The sequence below is a fragment of the Pelobates fuscus genome, chromosome 1 (assembly GCF_036172605.1).
Source record: "Pelobates fuscus isolate aPelFus1 chromosome 1, aPelFus1.pri, whole genome shotgun sequence".
NCBI lineage: Eukaryota > Metazoa > Chordata > Amphibia > Anura > Pelobatidae > Pelobates > Pelobates fuscus.
In genome coordinates, this window is record NC_086317.1 from 59010488 (window position 1) to 59031420 (window position 20933).

At 42.3% G+C, this 20933-nt stretch overlaps 1 protein-coding gene across 2 annotated transcripts in view; it reads left to right on the top strand.

The window, feature by feature from the left end:
- Positions 1 to 20933, top strand: part of NSUN3 (NOP2/Sun RNA methyltransferase 3) — a 40284-nt gene that overhangs the window by 10360 nt on the left and 8991 nt on the right. For both annotated transcript variants that reach the window (XM_063448748.1, XM_063448758.1), the window contains 2 exons: positions 3679 to 3833; positions 4704 to 4825. In XM_063448748.1, the coding sequence (XP_063304818.1) occupies positions 3679 to 3833; positions 4704 to 4825 (277 nt within the window). The remainder of the gene's footprint in view (positions 1 to 3678; positions 3834 to 4703; positions 4826 to 20933) is intronic.

The following is a 20933-nucleotide window of genomic DNA, read 5'->3' on the forward strand; positions in this document are numbered from 1 at the left end:
TGATGGAAACCATGTTAAAGGATAGGATTGTTGAACATCTAAAAACACATGGATTTCAAGATCAGAGACAACATGGGTTTACTTCAGGGAGATCATGCCAAACTAATCTTATTGATTTTTTTGATTGGGTAACTAAAATTATAGATCAGGGTGGTGCAGTAGACATTGCTTACCTCGATTTCAGTAAGGCTTTTGACACTGTTGCACATAGAAGGCTTATCAACAAACTACAATCTTTGAGTTTGGATTCCAATATTGTTGAATGGGTAAGGCAGTGGCTGAGTGACAGGCAACAGAGGGTTGTAGTCAATGGAGTATATTCGAAGCTTGGGCTTGTCACCAGTGGGGTACCTCAGGGATCTGTACTTGGACCCATTCTCTTTAATATTTTTATTAGTGATATTGCAGAAGGTCTTGATGGTAAGGTGTGTCTTTTTGCGGATGATACTAAGATATGTAACAGGGTTGATGTTCCAGGAGGGATAAGCCAAATGGAAAATGATTTAGGTAGACTAGAAAAATGGTCAGAGTTGTGGCAACTGACATTTAATGTGGATAAGTGCAAGCTAATGCATCTTGGACGTAAAAACCCAAGGGCAGAGTACAGAATATTTGATAGAGTCCTAACCTCAACATCTGAGGAAAGGGATTTAGGGGTGATTATTTCTGATGACTTAAAGGTAGGCAGACAATGTAATAGAGCAGCAGGAAATGCTAGCAGAATGCTTGGTTGTATAGGGAGAGGTATTAGCAGTAGAAAGAGGGAAGTGCTCATGCCATTGTACAGAACACTGGTGAGACCTCACTTGGAGTACTGTACACAGTACTGGAGACCCTATCTTCAGAAGGATATTGATACCTTAGAGAGAGTTCAAAGAAGGGCTACTAAACTGGTTCATGGATTGCAGGATAAAACTTACCAGGAAAGGTTAAAGGATCTTAACATGTATAGCATGGAGGAAAGACGAGACAGGGGGGATATGATAGAAACATTTAAATACATAAAGGGAATCAACACAGTAAAGGAGGAGACTATATTTAAAAGAAGAAAAACTACCACAACAAGAGGACATAGTCTTAAATTAGAGGGACAAAGGTTTAAAAATAATATCAGGAAGTATTACTTTACTGAGAGGGTAGTGGATGCATGGAATAGCCTTCCAGCTGAAGTGGTAGAGGTTAACACAGTAAAGGAGTTTAAGCATGCGTGGGATAGGCATAAGGCTATCCTAACTATAAGATAAGGCCAGGGACTAATGAAAGTATTTAGAAAACTGGGCAGACTAGATGGGCCGAATGGTTCTTATCTGCCGTCACATTCTATGTTTCTATGTTTCTATGTTTACACCTGCTTAGCCGTAGGGTATTCGACAAAAGACATATAAAAATAACACCCTAGGCCATAACATATGCCATATTGCCACATACTGCCTCACTGAGACACAGGTAGCCACATGCGTTGAGCTTTGTTTAAAACATTTAGCGCATACATCTGGCTTGAGAAGAGCCCGCTTAACACTCATGGACCTGAACATAACTGCGACTTATTAAGAGGTATACACTCCATCTCTACCGCACATTTAAACAAGCGCTGCACTCATTGGCCATCTTATACCTAGCACCTGCATATAATATGCACAACTTTTAATCACATATAAGGGGCCCCTTTATCTCTTCTGTTGCTACCACCGCTCTTCCCCTCCAACCGCTCATACGAACTTGCTTTCCATGCCTAATGCAATATAAACATAAGTTCCTAAGCATGACCCACTGAGTACGTATTTAGTGACTAAGACTTGGCTTAAATGATTATTATATGTAGGCGTAGACTGGATATACAGATGATATGAATAGCCAATTGTCATTCAAAGCGGTATTGATGTGAAAAATGTACTGTGCATTACCATGGTCTGACAAAATATGCCTCTGCGCAGGCAATACTGCATTCACCATTTAAACTTGTTTTATGTCTGCTATCATACGCAGGGGCGTATTAGCCGCGAGGCTAACAAGGCATTTGCCTTGGGCGGCATTTTCCAGGGGGCGGCAAAAAACACCGCCCCCAAATGCCCAGGGCAAATGCCTTGTTAGCCTTGCGGCTAACTGACAAGCCCTCTGGGCGGGCGATCTGCTGGGCGGTGCTGGCGGGCAGCTGGCGAGGGAGCACTTCCTCTGAGCTGTCTGCTCAGCTCCCTCGCGCGCCGCAGAGTGAGGTTGGGAGACGGAATATGACGTCAGAGGGCAGGGGCATGATTTAGACACCAAAACCATTTAATTAAACTAAAGTTGTTTTGGTGCTTTGATTATCCCTCTCATATATAGTATTATAATTTTTTTCCTTCCTTAGTGTCACAGAGATGGGAGAAAAAATCCATGTTATCTCCAGTGCTTTGTATGATTTTATAAAAAAAATTTGATTTTTGTGAGTTGATAGTGCTGTCATTCAGACACAGGAGAAACAATAGTGCTTATCTAGCTGCCAAGATCAAGTCACTTGTCAGAATCATTGCTCTCATAGTCTTCTGATAACTGCTTGTGAAGAGCTCCTTTCCAGCAATGATTAATGCCACATTGTGTCAGAGCAGAACTGCTTAGTAGGATATTACTGTGAAATGAGCTAGAAGAGATATAACCACTTCCCTGAGCATCAGGAATCAGCATTTTCCTTTTCACATTATCTTCTGTTTTTCTAAGCAGTTTTTTTCGTGCTATTCGTTCATATATCTGCATACTAGTTTGTTCCAGTTGTAGGAGCTTCAAGAGAGAATAAGCAGAACTAATAGTGTATAGGGTGGCGTTTGGTTGTGGCGTGAGATGAATACGAAGAACGATGTGAAGTTGTATGTGAATTTACATTTGAAAATAGAACATCGGTAGATGATAGAAAATAGAACGCCAGTAGATTAAAAGGCAGGGGTGTAATAATGCTGTTTATAAGAATTGATAAATCTGAAAAGTAAATGTTTTATGTTGAAAAGGCAAGCATACAAAGAGAATGAAAAGTGAACCATTGTGACCAAGCTGGATGAGGAGGACAAAAGTGGACAGAGAAACGTGAGGTATGGTGGAGTCTGTATTACACTTGTAGGTACCCAGACAACTTCAGCTCAGTGAAGTGGTAAGGGTGCACTGTCCCATCACCCTTAAACCTGCAAAGCTAATTATTGCAGTAATTAGCTTGCTTGATTAACTCCACCTAGCTTGCTTGGTTAACTCCACCTAGCTTGCTTGGTTAACTCCACCTAGAGGGACTTCCACGCTGTTAGGTGACTTTTGGTCGCCTAACTGACACTTAACGTCATCACGCTATGCATGGCGATGTCCAGCATCACCCGAATCCCCATAGGAAGCATAGTATAATGCTTTTACTATGGCAAAATCCTAATGCGAACGTGGCCATTGCCACGCATGCGCATTAGGTCTCAGGAGCAAAGGCGGACCCAAGCCAGCACTGAGGGACATCGGCGCTGGACTGAGGTACGTGACAGAAGGGGTTTTTAACCCTTCAACTTTGTGTTCCTGTTTTTTAAAGTAGGCTGCTAAATTTGATGAGCTATTGTCATGACTTTCACTGGCCATTGAATGGTAAATGATCTTTAAAACAACTCATGCAATATATATTTAAAATGTGTCATTGGAATTTTTTTTACATTTAAATGTTTATTTTATTTTCCTTAGGTTGTCTTCATTGCAATGAACCAGAAATTCATAGATCAAGAAGACTGAAACAGACATTGGAATCTTTCGTTCCAAAAACTCACATAAATATAATCTCTAATTTTGAATTGGATGGAAGGTTAATAGGAGAACATTGCCCTCAGATATATCATAAGGTTTGTTTTTATAGTTGAATGACTGGATATTTTTCAAAATGATGGGGCTGCAAGTATAGATTGATCAGATAATGTAATAACATTAGGTTTAAGCAGAAGGTCGCTTTCCAGTTGTGATTAAACTACAAGTTCCATAATGCTCAGCATCTGTCAGAACTGAAAATAGCGTGTCTGCTTAAGCATCATAGAAACGGATCTTCCAAAACCAATTGAGAGCCGTGGGGGAGATGTATCTAAAAAGCGTTCTGTTCTATTCTAAAAGTGATCTAATGAATTAAAAAGGGGCAATCACAAGGGAAGCCAGTGGAACCAGCGGTCATTTTCCATTGGTGACTAATTATTTGTGAAATACTCCAATAATTCAATCTTGAAGCCCTGTGTTATTCAATTTAAGAATTATTTTGGATCAATGCCCAAGAGATCTTACTTCTTTCAAATCTTGGCTTAGTCTTACAAAGGGCAGGAACACCCATAAAGTATGCCATGTCAAATACACAACAATCATAAGTAGCTTAAAGTTCCAGGTATATTTGTAGCACCTTTCTTCAATATCTGCTTCATTCTAGCAAATTTAGTTTGGTGGAGGTTAAACAAATTCTAAAGTCATCATGTATAGGACAGTGATGGACATCATCAATACCTGGTGGGTTACCATTTATCTAAATCATATTCCTAATCCATAAATAAGCAATCCGACTGAAAGCACTGAATATTGTGTGGTGAACACCTAAATGAGAAATAAGTTGTATTAATTATGTTTAAATGAAAGAATACAATGTAAGGATTATGTTTTTGTGAACATAGGAGTTTGAGTAACAGGGAAATCAGCAACAAACATGTGGGTTAAATATATAAATTCTTCTGTTTTAGGTGTTAGTAGACGCCCCTTGTTCTAATGACAGAAGCTGGCTCTTTTCTTCAGACATTGAGCAAGCCGCGACAAGGATATCTCAAAGAAAGATGCTTCCAGCAATACAGACAGAGTTACTCAGGTACGTGCAGTGGTAAAACAAAAACTGAAAAGGAGCTTTTATCAATATATTGATTTACATTGGTTTATTGATTTTTCCCCCCCATCATGTAATTAAATATGCGTTTATATAAAGGTGCAGTTGTGTCTTTTCCCCTTACATCAATCTTCCAGTTATTTATTACACATTTATTCTTTGCTGCTACTTCTAGAGAATCTGGAGTTGTTGCTGTAACTGACAACTTGTTATAGACTGACTGAGTTCTACTTTAGATATGGTCAATGACCATAAAGAAACCAGCTGTTGTTTCGCTGGGTATAGAATCTTTAAAGCCTTGTTTTTCCTCCTGCTTTTACTGCCCATCCTGTCATCACTGATATTTTGTCAGAGGAGCTGTAGCAGCCTTATCTGGGCAGATTGCAGCTCAGGACCATGCACCAGCCCACTATTGTTTTGATTGCCTAATAGAGAGTAAATGGTCTAGCCTCTGTCAGCACTGAGATCGCTTACACTGCTCTGTTTTGATTGAACGCAACAGAGTGAATCGGAGCATCTTATCCTGTGGTGAGATTGCAAGGGTACTGCGTACGTGTACAAAGACACAGGCTATTTTCTTCCCTTGGATATTTGTACAAGGGATGATTCCTTACAGGACCATATAACCAGTTATAGAAAATTTGCAATGACATCCAAAAGTACAGGGGGCCGGTCAAGATTTTAGATGACCGCAGCACCTGACCGGACCCCTGTTTAGCGATACCCATCGGGTGACCCTAAATGCTTGGGCCACCTGATGGGCAAATCGCCGGGGAACCCCAATTTTGGGTTCCGCGGACCACTAATTGGGAAATGCTGCTTTAGAACATCGACTATTGCTGTGCAATGTAACGCTTTAAAGGCAAGGATGGATCAGAGAATAAAGCTTTTATTGACAAGTTATATAAATAAAAGTATTCTGCTTTGAAGAAGTAATATTTGAGCCCCTCCATGAGTTTTTTGTTTTTTTTGAGGGAGTGTAATTACATTAATTGAGAGAACCGTGTTTTTTTTGTAGGGCAATCTCCACAGTTCCAGTAGGGGGCAGTGTTAAAGAATGGCTATTCTTAGGTCCATTCATTGTTATCTTTAAAACAATAATAAAAAAAAAAACTTAGTAGCTGTCAGTTCTTTAGAAGAAATCACTTGACCAATAATCAGTTCAACATATTTTATTTTGGGGTTTGCAGACAATATGTTCCTTGCCGCCCAGTAAGTTCAAAGCGATAAACATGGGTTATAAAGAATGCTAATATATTTTACTTCTTAAAATACAAAAATAGTTATAGAAATATAGTGTTTTATGTATATGTATCATATATCAGGAAATCTGTACATCATTTTCTCTAGCCTAAAGCAGATGAGAAGTCAATGGGGAATGTTAGCTGCCAATTGTTATTCCATCACTATTGAGAAGATTGGTTTTAAAAAAAAGTATCTCAATTTAGACATGTATAAAAGTCATTAATGGATGCAGTAAAATGTCTTTTCTACTGATTTTGCCATTTACTGCTTAAGAAAATCAATTATTGCACTTGAGTGAATGGACTACAAAATGTTTGCATTCTATTGGATTTTAGAGAACGCATTAACACTGTCACATTCAGTCCTCACTCTGCATTGTTTTAAAGAAAATCTAGATTAGTATCCTGTTGACTAAAATTAGTTAGACCCTTAAAACTGTATCACTAAGGGGGGGAAAAAGTTCCTTTGAAACACAGGACCAGCCAAAGAAGGAACCTACAGTGTCGAAGAACATTCTGATTTATCACAGAAATATTTGAGTGTCTTATTGAAGCAATGCATCATGTCATCCCTTTCTTAAGGAGAAATCAATCACAATCCCAGCCCTCCTTTATAATTCTCTCGCTCTGTATTTGACATGAAAAATCAAATCTCAGAAGCTGGAGGTAAACGAAAGCATACATCATTGTTACCATTCCTAACCTTAAGCTTCTGAGAATTAAGATGTGGCTATCTGTGTATCTTCTGTGCATCAATGACTGATAATTCAAGTTATCTATACTCTAAAATATTAAGCAGCTTTTAAAGATAATACAGATGTTATTTTTTTAGATTTTTTTTTTGTCCGTCTGCTGTGCAGGTGGCATGTTCAGTCCATGTATTTTTGCATATTATATTTACTGCCAACTTGTTTTCTTAGTATTTCACAGATTACCTTGTAAAATGCCGGGGTATATTTATTATAATATTGCTTTACATACCCGAGAAAAAGAAAGAGGAGCTGTAATTAAGTACCTATATATATATATATATATATATAATTATATATATATATATTCTTATATATCGGAGAACAAATCTACAGTATTTTATCATTTTAATAACTGTGCAATGGTTCTGTTTTGGAAAACTTGTAGATTCTGATTTGTCTGATTTAGAGTATTTACGTCATAGTTAAATTTAACATAATAGCTGTGAATTCAATTAATATTTTTAGACTCAGGCCACATCATGCAGTAACCATTTTGCCTTTCATCTTTTCGACAGCTATACTATGTAATGAGGTTATTTGACCAACAAGGTCACAAGAAATTGCCATTCATAATTTTTCTAGAATTAGATACCAATAAGTTTAGCAGTGCTAAGAAGGACAGGTGAAGGATTTTCATTGCTTTGAACAGTTTTTGAAATAATGTGATTTAGACATTATAGTCCGTGAATTATGGAACGACACGTGTTAGCTTTTTTTTTTTTTTTCAATATCAAATTTTTGAAAGTGACATTTTAATATACAAAGGAGAGATACCCGATAATGATAAGTTTGATGCTCTCCTGACCAAAGGTATGTATATTCACAAAAGGCAACTTTTATCTTTCAGTTGGTAAATAATCCCCTTGTCTGCATTTGTATATGAAAAACTAAGTTTGTCTGAGCACTCTTTTTACAACATCATACTTATTTAAAGGGACACTCTGGTAATCATAAAAACTTTATCTAAATTAAGTTGTAATGGTGCCAGGTGGCCCCAGGTGCATTCTTACCTTATCTGTTAAACCATTTAAAAACGGTTTAACCACAAATGTTGCCTCCAGCGCTGATATCCAGGTCCCCCAAGCGTCATGTACTCTCTGCATCTGAGTTACAGGAAGTGCAGAGTGCCACCAGGCAAGGGGCGTTGCTGATTGGCTAGAGCGGTTAGCTCTCCATTCATAACAAATTAGCAAAAAGGTCCCCTGGAAGCACCAGAGCCAAGCTATCAACCTTCAGTGTGGGCCTGTTGATGCCCTCTACTGGTTCCTCTTCTGGTATTTTCTAAGTGGAGACAGTGTATTTAAATGGAACCATGATAAGATATAGGCTTACGGACCAGAGGGCATTTAGGCTGAGATAGACCCAGAGACTTGTGAACAGCACGTTTTCTTGTGTGTGGTACTTGTAGAACATTTTTTTAAAGATATATATATACACATATAAAATCAAGAGGGCTACACATATAAAATCAAGAGGGCTGCACTCACCTGAACATGCATACATTATAGGGTGCTGCTAGGGCCAAAATATACTAAATACACAAGCCAGCGCACTTGCTTTTTTACTAAAAAAATTATTTCAAAACTCACAGATTGTGATAAGCACTAAATATATAATTTATCATAAAGAAATTACGTTGCTTTGTGTTGTTATATGGTTACTTACCTGCAGTCTCTCATTGTAGAGCAGCCATTCAAGAGTGTTGCAGTGCTGTAACACCCACCCTCCTTTGCCACCCCCACCCCAGCTTGTGGGCAGTCATTGTGCTGACACCCGCATGCATGTTTCAATGCCACTTCATCAGCATCAGAGCGTTCCATACACACCCAGTAAGCATGAGAAAAGCCTACTAGGGGGTAGTAGTGTGACAGGGAGCAAGAAAACTGCTTTTGGGGGGGGTTCTTCTGCTCCCTCCATCACTCAGATCTCGGCATTAGACTCTATGCCGCACACCCTTCTAATGCCAACTACTTGATTGACAGATGGTAAAGGAGTCAAAACATTACTACCTACATGTTTACTAGCATTGATGCTAGTACAGTTTATATATGAAATTTAATCATCTTTATGACCAAATTGTGTGTGCCTTGTCAGATACAATCTAACATTTATCAGTTCCTTTTTAAAAAAAATATTATTATTATTATTGGGATTTATATACCGTATTTATTCGAGTAAAACGCGCAATTTTTTTTACCGATTTTTAATTTAAAATTAGGGGTGCGCGTTATACTCGAATAAATATACCTCCCAGGACCGCCGGGCTCATTACAAGCCCGGCAGTCCTGGGGGGGCCGGCAGCAAGCGTTTACTCACCTCCGTGCAGCTTCCCTGTGTAAATCTCGCTAGACCCGCGGCCAGCTCTGACGCTCTGACGTCGTCAGAGCTGGCCGCGGGTCTCGCGAGATTTACACAGGGAAGCTGGAGGAGCTGCACGGAGGTGAGTAAACGCTTGCTGCCCGCCCCCCCAGGACCGCCGGGCTTGTAATGAGCCCGGCGGTCGGTATTATCGAGCACCCACTCGAATATTTATTCGAGTATAACAGGCACCCTAATTTTAGATTAAAAATCGGTATAAAATTTTATAACGATTTTTAATCGAAAATCAGGGGTGCGCATTATACACGTGTGCGCGTTATTCTCGAATAAATACGGTAGCGCCAGTTTATTCTGTAGTGCTTTACAAAAAAAGGTGAATTTATCAAATGAGACAAAAACAAAGTGTAACAGGAACAATAGGTAGTTGAGGACCCTGCTCAAACGAGCTTATAGTCTAAAGGAGGTTTGGGATAAAAACACAATAGGAAGGGTATTGAGGTAGACCGCAAATAGACGTGGTAGGAAAGTAGCAGAACTGGAGGTGAGACTCGAGTGTGGCCCTTTAGGAGAGAGCAAGAGGAAGGATTAAGAGATAGAAGTTACTTTTGGAAGCTGTAAGCATTCCTAAAAAGATGGGTTTTGAGAGACTTCTTAAAAGATTGAATACTAGGGGAGAGTCTGATAGGGTTTGGCAGGCTATTCCAAAGGAAATGAGCCGCCCGTGAGAAGTCTTGCAGGTGTGAATTTGCAGCAAGGGTGCGAGCAGCAGACAGGAGAAGGTCACCAGTAGAGCGGAGAGACCGAGAGGGGACATACCTACGAATCAGTGAAGAAATGTAAGAGGGGCTAGAGTTGGTTAGAGGTAAGGGTTAGTATTTTAAATTGACACCTGTAGGGTACAGGATGCCAGTGTAAGGATTGACAGGGGGTTAGGTGTGAGAGGAGCGACAGGAGAGAAAAATCAGCCTGGCAGCAGCATTCATCACAAATTGTAGGGGGGCAGTACAGCTGCTGGGGAGACCAATTAGGAGAGAATTACAGTAATCCAACAAGCTCCTTGGCGCAGCATCTTGCGTAAGAAAGGGGTGTATGCGGGAAATGTTTTTAAGTTTGAATTGACAGCTTTTAGCAACAGCCTGGACATGAGGCGCAAAGGTGAGGCCATGATGACACCAAGACAGCGAGCTTGAAAGGATGGGGTGAGGCAGGTACCATCAACCCGCAGGGAGAGTGAAGGAGGAGGATCAGTGTTATGAGGAGGAAAAATAAGAAATTCAGTTTTAGAGAGATTGAATCACAATTCAGTTTTAGAGAGATTGATTTAATCTGCCATTAATAATTTATGAAAAAAAAAACATTAGTGAGATAAAAAAAATAGAAATTGTATAAAACACTAAAAATGAATAACCTCAAAGTTTTCCAGCATGTATTTGTATGTTTCACAACTTTTGTACCGAGCATTTCTCTGTAAACCAACCAAGAGACCAAGTAGGCTGAGCCAATAGGTGTCAGTGTTGCTTCATGAAATAATTGCATGTCTTAAAAGTTAGCATTTAGATGGAGTGACTTGCTTCAAATTTCTTTTAACATTGAAAACGGTTAAATTACGGTATCATTAAATCTGACCCTTTCCCTGGAATACAAAATATCAGTTTGTGCATTGGAGAATACTGTGTATTCTTTTAATGTAGCAAAATGTGGAAGAAAAAATAAGTTTCTGTTGTAAAAAAAAAAAAAAAAAAAAAAAGGACTGCCTATTCATGTTCTTTTCATTAACATCACATTTAGGATTTAGTTATATTTAATATTCATGTTTTGATTTTAGGCAGACCAAGCTAATAGAATAAGGTTTTAAAAGTCCAACGATTCAGCAGTTTAATCAAGTGTTCATTCATGGGCTACGCATTCACTGATCCCACTAGCTTCTGAACACTGACTGAATAATTTAATAATTTGTGGTCATTACCTTGCAGCGGTGAAGCTAAACAGCTCTAAAAAGGATTATTATTTGACCCTACTAGTAGTTATTGTGCCGTAGGCTGTTCTGGACTCCTGTTAAATAATAGATGGGCAATAGCACTAATGGTATAATTGTGTTATTTTGTAAGGCAAACACAAGGTGATCAGTCAATAATTGCACCTGTCCTTTCTAATGCTATATTGCACAGAATTAAAGCTGCAACTTATCTGGACGTCTGCTTTTCACTATTCCTGGCCACTTGGTATACTGATATTTTACCATAGTTTCTATTTATGTGTAATATTCAGTGACCTAACACAAGTACCTCAGTTGATAAAGAATTTTTTGTTTGACTTTCCTTGCCAAAAAATTATTCAAACTGACAGGTTTGCAGTTTTCTAACTATCTGATTGGACTCATGTTATACAATTAAAGGACCACTATAGTGCTAGGAAAACATACTCATTTTCCTGGCTCTATGGGGTCCTTGGGTCCCCCTCACCCTCAGGGCCCCTTCCGGCCGGGCTCTATGGGGAGTAGGGGGTTATTCTCCTCCTCCTCCTTTCCCCGTCATCGGCTGAATGAGCATGTGCGGCACGAGCCGCGCGCGCATTCAGCCAGTCCATAGAAAAACATTCTCAATGCTTTCCTATGGCCACTGGCGTCTTCTCACTGTGAAAATCACAGTGAGAAGCGCGGAAGCGCCTCTAGCGGCTGTCAATGAGACAGCCACTAGAGGCTGGATTAACCCATTTGTAAACAAAGCAGTTTCTCTGAAACTGCTATGTTTACAGCAGAAAGGGTTAATCCTAGATGGACCTGGCACCCAGACCACTTCATTAAGCTGAAGTGGTCTGGGTGCCTATAGTGGTCCTTTAAGTGCTTCTGCTCTTAATGCTAAAAGCTCATACCCACCGCTTAGAGGATCAATCCTGTTTCAGTGGGTGTTACACTTGTTGCAAGATACACATCTCCTGCATGTTTAGGAAGCACATGTTTGCTTCCTATAACAGGTTAAAAGTCCCCAACAGATTATGTTAAATAAAACGTACCTGCCTTCTCTCTCTTCATTCTCAGATTGCCTGTCCAAAGCTCCTGCAATAAATCATTCTGGCTGTTTCTTTCTATGTTGCTGCTCTCACACAGTGCCTTGTCTTCACTACCAGCCATAGGGCACCAAAAATATTTGTGTAATTAACCAATAGAAGACAGGAAGCATACCTTATGAAATCTGTACAAAAGGCAGCAATATCATGGCAAGACCACAAATGGTGTTTCTAGCCCCTCTTTGTATCCATCTCTTAAAGGACCACTCTAGTGCCAGGAAAGCATACTCGTTTTCCTGGCACTAGAGTGCCCTGAGGGTGCCCCCACCCTCAGGGACCCCCTCCCGCCTGGCTCTGGAAAGGGGTTAAATCTTACCTTTTTCCAGCGCTGGGCGGAGAGCTCTCCTCCTGCTTTCCTCCTCCGATCCGCCTCTTCTCCTCCCCGTCGGCTGAATGCGCACGCGCGGCAAGAGCTGCGCGCGCATTCAGCCGGTCACATAGGAAAGCATTCATAATGCTTTCCTATGGACGCTTGCGTGCTCTCACTGTGATTTTCACAGTGAGAATCACGCAAGCACCTCTAGCGGCTGTCAGTGAGACAGCCACTAGAGGAAATAGGGGAAGGCTTAACTAATTGATAAACATAGCAGTTTCTCTGAAACTGCTATGTTTATAAAACAATTAGTTAACCCTAGAAGGACCTGGCACCCAGACCACTTCATTAAGCTGAAGTGGTCTGGGTGCCTAGAGTGGTCCTTTAAAAGTCAGATGAAGAACACAGGCAGATTTGAGTTGGGTCTCCTGGTATATACGGCAGTATTGCGGGATAAGTGTGGTAAATGCAACATGAAAAAACTGGGTACTTGATTATGTGCACATGATGTCTACATGAACCAGAGCATAAATTAGTTTTGTAGGAGTATAGCTCCCCTATATACGAAATTGCATAGTGTCCATCACTCATTACGACATACAAGTACTGTTCCACACCATTCTGAAATAGTTTTATGGAAACCAGAAAGCGGATGAATTGACAATTAAAATCCAATCTAAAACAGACCAGTTTCTAAGCCTTATTCAATAGCCCTAGTTACCGGGAGTGGGGTATTTCCCCCTCAATAAATTCAGAAGCAGTGCTAAAACATAAAAAGATTATAACCAATGAACATTGGGTAAAATGTTGCCTTTCCTTTTAGCATTCCCTATTTGTGTAGATGACTCAATCTGCTATTATGTCTTGAGCTATACAAATTAATCATCGTGGAATCTTTTACTCCATATTTAGCAAACATACACATCCATTCTTTCCAAGTAGATGCCATCTGAGATTGTACATTCATTTGGAGGTCTGCTTGGCAGCTGTCTATCTATGGTACGATCATGGGCTATTTCTCTGTTTGTGATTAAATGTACTACTTCTTTTAATTACTTTTCAATATTCTTAAAACTACTGTTTGTGTCGTAAGCTAGAGTTAGAGTATACTTCATTATGCCATTTAGGAACTATAAATGCCATTTGAAATATTGTCTGACTAGCAAGAAGATGATTAATCTAATCTAATTCGATTTATTGCTGTTTAGAATTTAGTAGGGTGTGCAGATACATTTTACCTGATTCAATATTATTCCTAGCATTTTTTATTTCGTATAAAGTAAACATTTTTAAAGTTGCGCATCACTTAAATGAAAAAGAGGGTATGGTATCTGGGATTGGGAAACATTATTCCAGAGTGGATTGATGACAAAGCACACGGCGATTGCACATTGACAGCCGATATAAGAGTGATGCCAGGCTGGTATTCAGTCTATCAATGACCATGCTGTTTGATGAAAACATTTATCTCGACAGCGAGAGTTTGGTGAACCACTGAAAACGAATGACCCGTGCAGCCTGAACATACCCCACATGAGGATTTTTGCAGGTGCTAAAGTTTCATCTTCATGACAGATCTTTTATAAGACTAAGCTGATATAACCAGGAAAATAGAGGAGACCATTTTTCATTTCCCATGTACATGGAATCCTGCAGTCAGTTTCAGTATTGTTTATTCAAGCTTGTTCTGTTCATCTCGTCTTCCTAATCTGCTAGTGCCGAGTTGCAGAAACTTTGTAGGAATCTGACAGCTTGCATCCGGAGTTTCTGAATAATATGTTTTTCATTTTGAAGTTTCATTACACAATTACATGATTTTGCTATTGCATGACGAAAAGTCATGATTTTAATAAAGACACGGAGGCGAGTATTGTCCCACCCAACTTGCGTAAGTATGTGAGGATTTTATTCCGCAAATTTTCCCACCCACATCGTCTTGTAATTTTATTACAAGACACGGAGGCTCGTATTTGCAAGTTTAAAGCTGGTCCACCGCTGCCGTAAACAGGTGAGTAGTCGGGCGAAAGTAATATTCTCGGAATGTCGACTCTCCAGACCAATCAGCCATCCTCATAAGGTCCTCCAGGCATGCCCCAGATGTGATAACTGCGGATGCCGAGGCGCTCCTTACTGAATGAGCCCCGAAGATGGAGGTATCGATACCTGCTGAGCCGAGTAGCCACTTCAACCAACAGGATAGGGTAGTGCTTACCACCGGTTTAAAAGGTGGACGGAGTGAGAGGAAGAGCTGGGGTGTAGTCGCCACCCGGTTAGTACGAGTGCGATCCTCATATTCTCTTAAACACGCCACCGGGCACAGTGCTGGTGTAGATGGGAAAGCCGGGTATGAAACCGATCTAATAGATGTTTTGGTTCGTCTATTGATGGTGAACGTTACCCCGTCAGGGGTGTATGATCTTGCGTCGAGGTCCAAGGCCCGGACGTCCGATACTCTCTTGCAAGATATAAGGCAAAGGAGACAACGTAATTTGGCTGATAATTGGCGTAGGGAGAGATCCGGATTCGGAGGCCAGGCGAGGAGGAAGGACAAAACAGTGGAAACATCCCAAGTGGAGGAGTAGCGGGGCCTGGGCGGTCGGGAAAGTCTGGAGCCCCTTAGGACTCTGCACACTAGTGGGTGTTGACCGGCTGGGTTTCCGTCCAAGCCTTGATGTGTCGAGGAAATAGCCGATCTGTATAAATTGATAGTTCGATATGCCTACCCTTCCTCGAAAAGGGATGTGAGGAAATCCAGAATGAGTGTCACAGGGGCTGAAACGGGATCCACGTTCCTAGCCATGCACCAGCTAGCCCAATTTCTGCAGGCTGACCCATATGCTCGGAGCCCATGCATCCGCCAAGAGTCGTCGAGTAGAGTCCGAAACACCTCGGATTTCCCAGGGTCCCCTGAAATGCGCCAGGCCAGTAGGCTGAGAGAGGCATTCACCAGGAGGGGGTGACAATCCTCTGACGGGTTCCTGAGAAGGTCCTGGAAGGTTGGCAGCAATCTGGGGAGATCCACTGCCATCTCCAATAGCTGTGGGAACCATGATTGCGTCCCCTAGAAAGGGGTGACGAGGACTAATTCGGCCCACTGGCGGCGGGTCTGGATGAGGGTGCGGGGGATCATCGAGAAACACATATAGTGGGGTTTCTTGCCAGTTCTGCAAGAAAGGTGTCCACGGCTTCTGCCGATGGGTCTGGTCTCCTGCTGAAGAAACCACAAATGGTTTCTTCAGCTGGGCGTTGAGTCAGGATGCAAAAAGGTCTATAGCAAAAGGACCCCACAGAGATGATATAGTGGAGAACACCTCCACGTCCAATTTCCAGTCGCTGGCGTCCGAGAGATAGCGAGAACTCCAGTCCGCCTGGACATTGTGTAACCCTGGCAAATATTCTGCTTGAACCATCAGGTTCCGTTCCAGACAGAACTCCCAGAAGTCTTTCGCTAATCCGGCTAGGAGCGCCGAATGGGTACCGCCCATGTGATTGATGTACCACACTGCTGAGACATTGTCCATGCGGAGGTGGATACATCCATGTGCCTGATCTTTCGCAAAGCTGCGGACCGCGAAGGAGCCCGCCAGTTCCAAGGCATTGATGTGTAACCGGGCTTCGGTTTACGACCAGCGGCCTCCCATAGACACGCCTGCGCAGTGAGCGCCCCATCCCTGTAGGCTCGCATCTGATTCTATGGTGAACTCCGGGAGGGAGCCGAAGATCGCCTTGCCATTCCAAGCGGACAGGTTGAGAATCCACCAGTGGATTTCGTCTTTTGTCTCTCTGTCCAGAGTCACCAGGTCCGCGTAGGACGCGCCTTCCCGTAGGTGCGCAATCTGGAGTCGTTGTAGGGCTCTGTAATGTAGAGGGGCAGGAAATACCGCCTGAATGGAGGATGTTAAGAGGCCGATCAAGCGAGCTAATTGTCGCAACGTGAGTTGCAGTTGGAGGAGTGCCCTGCGCAGCTCCTTGCGGATCGCACAAACCTTGCTCGTGGGTAGGCTCAAGGATTCTTGAAGTGAGTCCACCATAAATCCTAGGAATTCTATCCGTGTCGTAGGGGTCAGACGGGATTTCTTCCAGTTGATGATGAACCCTAGATGGGAAAGGAAATCTATTGCCAGTTTGATGTGTCGTAAGAGGACCTGGTGAGCTTGAGCCATGAGTAGGATGTCGTCTAGATAGACGATAAGTCTTATCCCTCAACTGCGTAGCTAGGCCATCGCCGGGCGGAGGAGCTTGGTGAAGCACCAAGGGGCAGATGAGAGGCCAAAGGGGAGGCAGGTAAAACGCCAGGTCTTGTTGCGCCAATGGAAGCGTAAGAGGTCCCGAGATGTTTCTGCCACCGGGACTGTAAGGTAGGCATCCTTGAGGTCTAGTTTCGCCAACAAATCTCCGTGCTGGAGTAGGTCTCTCAGGTGTATACCCTCCATCTTGAAATGACGATACTTTACCAAGTTGTTGAGGGGGCACAGGTTTATAACCGGGCGCATAAGGCCACCTTCTTCTTCACGAGAAATACATTGCTCAGGACCCCAGCGTTGCCTATGGGTGCCTGTTCTATCACCCTCTTGTCTAGGAGGTCGAGCAGTTCCTCGTTGATCAACATGCGATCGTGCCGAGAGAGGCAAAGTGGTCTGGGGGAGGGGATACTTACCGGATCCCCCACTAGCTCTATGTAAAACCCCCGTATTGTGTTGAGCACCCAGGTGTCGGACGTCAGGCCCGACCATGCTGGGAAAAAATGTTGGAGTCTGCCCCCTACACAAACATGAGAAAAACATAGATGTGTGCACAGAGTGTGAGAATTGAAAAGACTCACCGTAAGGTCGTCTTGAGCCGGTGTATCCACGGAAACCTCTTGAGCGCCATTGCCGGCCGCGGGACGGGAAGAATGGAGATCAGCCCCTTGTGTCGTGATAGGTGGGGCATTGAGTAATGGAGCCTCGTCCCGCACTTCGGGACTGGAAATAATTCCGGCCGGCCAGACGGCTACTAGATCTGCCGGCCCTGGTAGAGACCCGTCCCTGGAAAACCTTTCTCATAGAGGTTTGTGCTTTATCAAGGGCAGTGAACGTGCCCACATAATGCCCCAAATCGTTGATAAATGAGTCTCCAAACAGAAGGCCCTGGGCATCTTTGCCAGGTTCCGTGAGGGCCAAGTTAGCTAATTTGGGGTAAATTTTAAAAAGTATGGCTTTACGCCGTTCAATTGATAGGGAGGTATTCACACTCCCGGCAATGCATATTGCTCTTTGGACCCAACCACGAAGGTCATCGGGGTCAACCATGCGGTGTTCCGCTTTGGCGTCTTCCGCCAGGTCAAACAGTTTGGCCAAGGGGCCAAATATGTCTAAGTGCTTGTCTTGGCAGGCACGCAGGGCTGAGTCTAAACCCTTGCGTGGGTTCCAGTCCAGTTTGGTTAGGTACTGGGTAATTTTTGGGTCCACTTCTGGGGTGTCACACACTTTATTGGGGACTATTGGTCTGGGGCATTCTGCCCTAGGCTTGTTTCTTGCAGCCTTACTGAGTGGGCGCCGTACCCAGGCTTCTTGGTAGCCTGCAACGTGGTCCGCTGGGAGCCATTCCGCGGACCTTGGGTGGTGAAGCTCGTCCGGGTCAAATAATGGCTCTCCCAGCGGATCCACTAGGGCGGACCCCGCGGCCGCGGGGTTTGCCGTCCCTATTTCACCTCCATGCGTCTCCGCTTGTGCGGAGGAAAAGAGGTCTGTGCCCCACTCAGGTCTCTCTGTATCTGAGTCGGTCTCTGACTCGATCTTGGCCTCCTCCTCTGACCCGATTTCCGAGTCGGAGTTGCTCTCAATTTGTGCTCTTGCACATTTCCAAAGCCACGCCCGTTCTGCCAGGCGCAGAAAGGCTCGTTTCGTGCTTGGGTCACGCTTTCAGGGGCGACCAATGGTGCGCCAGTCTTGGTGTTTCTGAAGGCAGGGAGAGAAATATGTTTGGCTTTGTGTGTAGGCTTTCTATGTGCCTGGTCACCAGGCTGTCCCATAGGGCGCGTGAGGGTTGCGCCTAAATCAATGGGATCTGCGTCCATAGGCCGTGCCAAAAGGGCTTGGGCAATGGACTGAGAGAGGGCTGATGACATAGATCCCATTGCTGCCATAATAGCGTCGGACATAGAGCGCTGAAGCGCCGTGAATTGGGGTCCCTCTGAAATATGGGGGTTATCGCCCGAAGAGAGCGGGTTTGACATGGTGGCCGAGGTCTCCCCTAATGGGGTGGTGTTGTCCCCATCCGTATGGGCGGGAGAGACAGGCATATTGGGTTTAGGCATAGTAATAACAATGCTAGGGATAAAGTCAGTGAGAGTAATTCACCCAAACTGACTGTTAAAGTAATAGTAGAGTTGCAATATTCAAAACCAGATAGGAGAAAGGTATTTAAAAAATGCTGACAGACAGAAGACAGAGACTCTCACCAGGGCCCAGACCGTTGGTATGAGGAAGGCAGGTCCCAAAAGGGGGGGAGGAGAAACAGGAGGGTCACTGAGCTGACCAGAAAAGAGCGGAAAAATAAAAAACGAATTAATGCAGTGAATAGATAGAAGGGTTTAAGTAAAGTGAATAAAAAGGTGAACAGTCGTTCGTCTAAAAAATTTTAATGAAAAATTCATCTAAAATGAGGGAAAACAGCCGAACGGACAAAACTGCTGAACGGACTATGCGGTAATGAGTGAATGCGGCCGTTCGTGAGAAACCAATGTTCGTCAAACGAACCGAACTAACGGTCGCAAACAACCGAATTACTAATGGGGAAGGTGTATAGAAGACCCCGGTGTTCGTGCGAGGAAACGCAAGAACGAAGGGTTCACCAAGGGGACACGGAGACAGAAGTACCCAGGGAGAAAATGGCACTAAAGCGCTGAACAGAGACCAGAAAACGGGTATAAAGTCTAGTGAGAGAAGGAGGTCAGGATTTCTCACAAGGAATAAAGGTGGGGGTGCCCCTAGTGGGTATGAGGGCACCCCACACGGTCTGGGAACCTGGGAGTACAACGAAGAACTAATATTCAGTCACATAAAATACATAAAGCAGGATGTAAGGAAAGGATTAATAAAATTATAAACGTATAGTAATGAGAAAATTAAGTATTATCAGAGTATAATAAAAAGGTACTTATCTGACGTGGTAGCAGCAAAGAAAGAGGGAAATGGGAAGGCGGACTAGGGTATTATACTGGACATAAGGGGGCGTGGCCTGTGTGTGAGACATGTACTACCTTTTCTTTTCAATTCTGTTCTTTGCTGCTATTGTGGACAGTAAAGAAAGGGATATGCAAATACGAGCCTCCGTGTCTTGTAATAAAATTAATATCATATTTGCAGATGGATGACATGTGATATACACCTGCTTTCCCCAGTCTCCTTCCTTCTTAACATTCTGACATTTGTTTCCCCTTGTTATTAGTTAGACTGTAAGCCCAGAGTCACATTAGTTGGGTTATGACAAAGAAAAAAAAATACCTGTATAATGTAATATATGACATTATGCAATGTTTGAGAACAAAGATTCAAGACTGTATTTCCCAAACAAGGAATCGTGGGCAATTCATAAGAGAATTGTACAGTACATATTCAACCTTAAAAAGTAAGCTGGAAAACTAGGCGGATTTTAGAATTGTTAAAATTCATCAGTTTTTGGGTTGATCATAAAATGTGTTGATCAACAATTAACTTTCCTGTTTGCTGTTTAACCTCTTCAAGTGGTTAAACATTGCTACTTTTTTTTTTTTTTTATCCTGACGGTTCAAGCAAACCATATGGCTTGAAGGTGTTAAAGTATTCACAGCATGTTTTGAAACATAATGCTCTTGACTTTTTTTAGGCTTTGGGGTATCTTCTTACGATCCATTTATTCCTCATCACTTTGAATTGTTTTTCTTATTAAATATAACACATTCACAATACTTAGTTATTTTTTCTCATTATATAATGTTGTAGGCTACATTATGTTATTAAAAATACAAGATTGATTTTTCCAATGGAATGTCATGTTATCATACCGACAACCATTTTTATACTGATCATCAAATGAAAATAAAAAAAAAAAGGAGAAAATAATGGAGTCTGGAAATTCGTGATCAAAGTTCAAGGTGCCTAAGTTTAGGGCATTAGTATGTACCTAAGTTGGGGCATAATAACAAATTATATACAATAAAGCAACACAAAAAAAAAAAAACTTGATTCAATATTTGATATAAAAAAGAATGGTGATTAAGAGAACACAACCCTTGAACATAGATTAGTAATAATGCAAACTGCTATAATTGCTTATACCTATTTATGCTTAATAGGGACTGGTCACATTATTCATCTGTATATTAGTTTAAACAACGGTGATGCTTTTATTTAATCAATGAGTTGGACAACAAACAA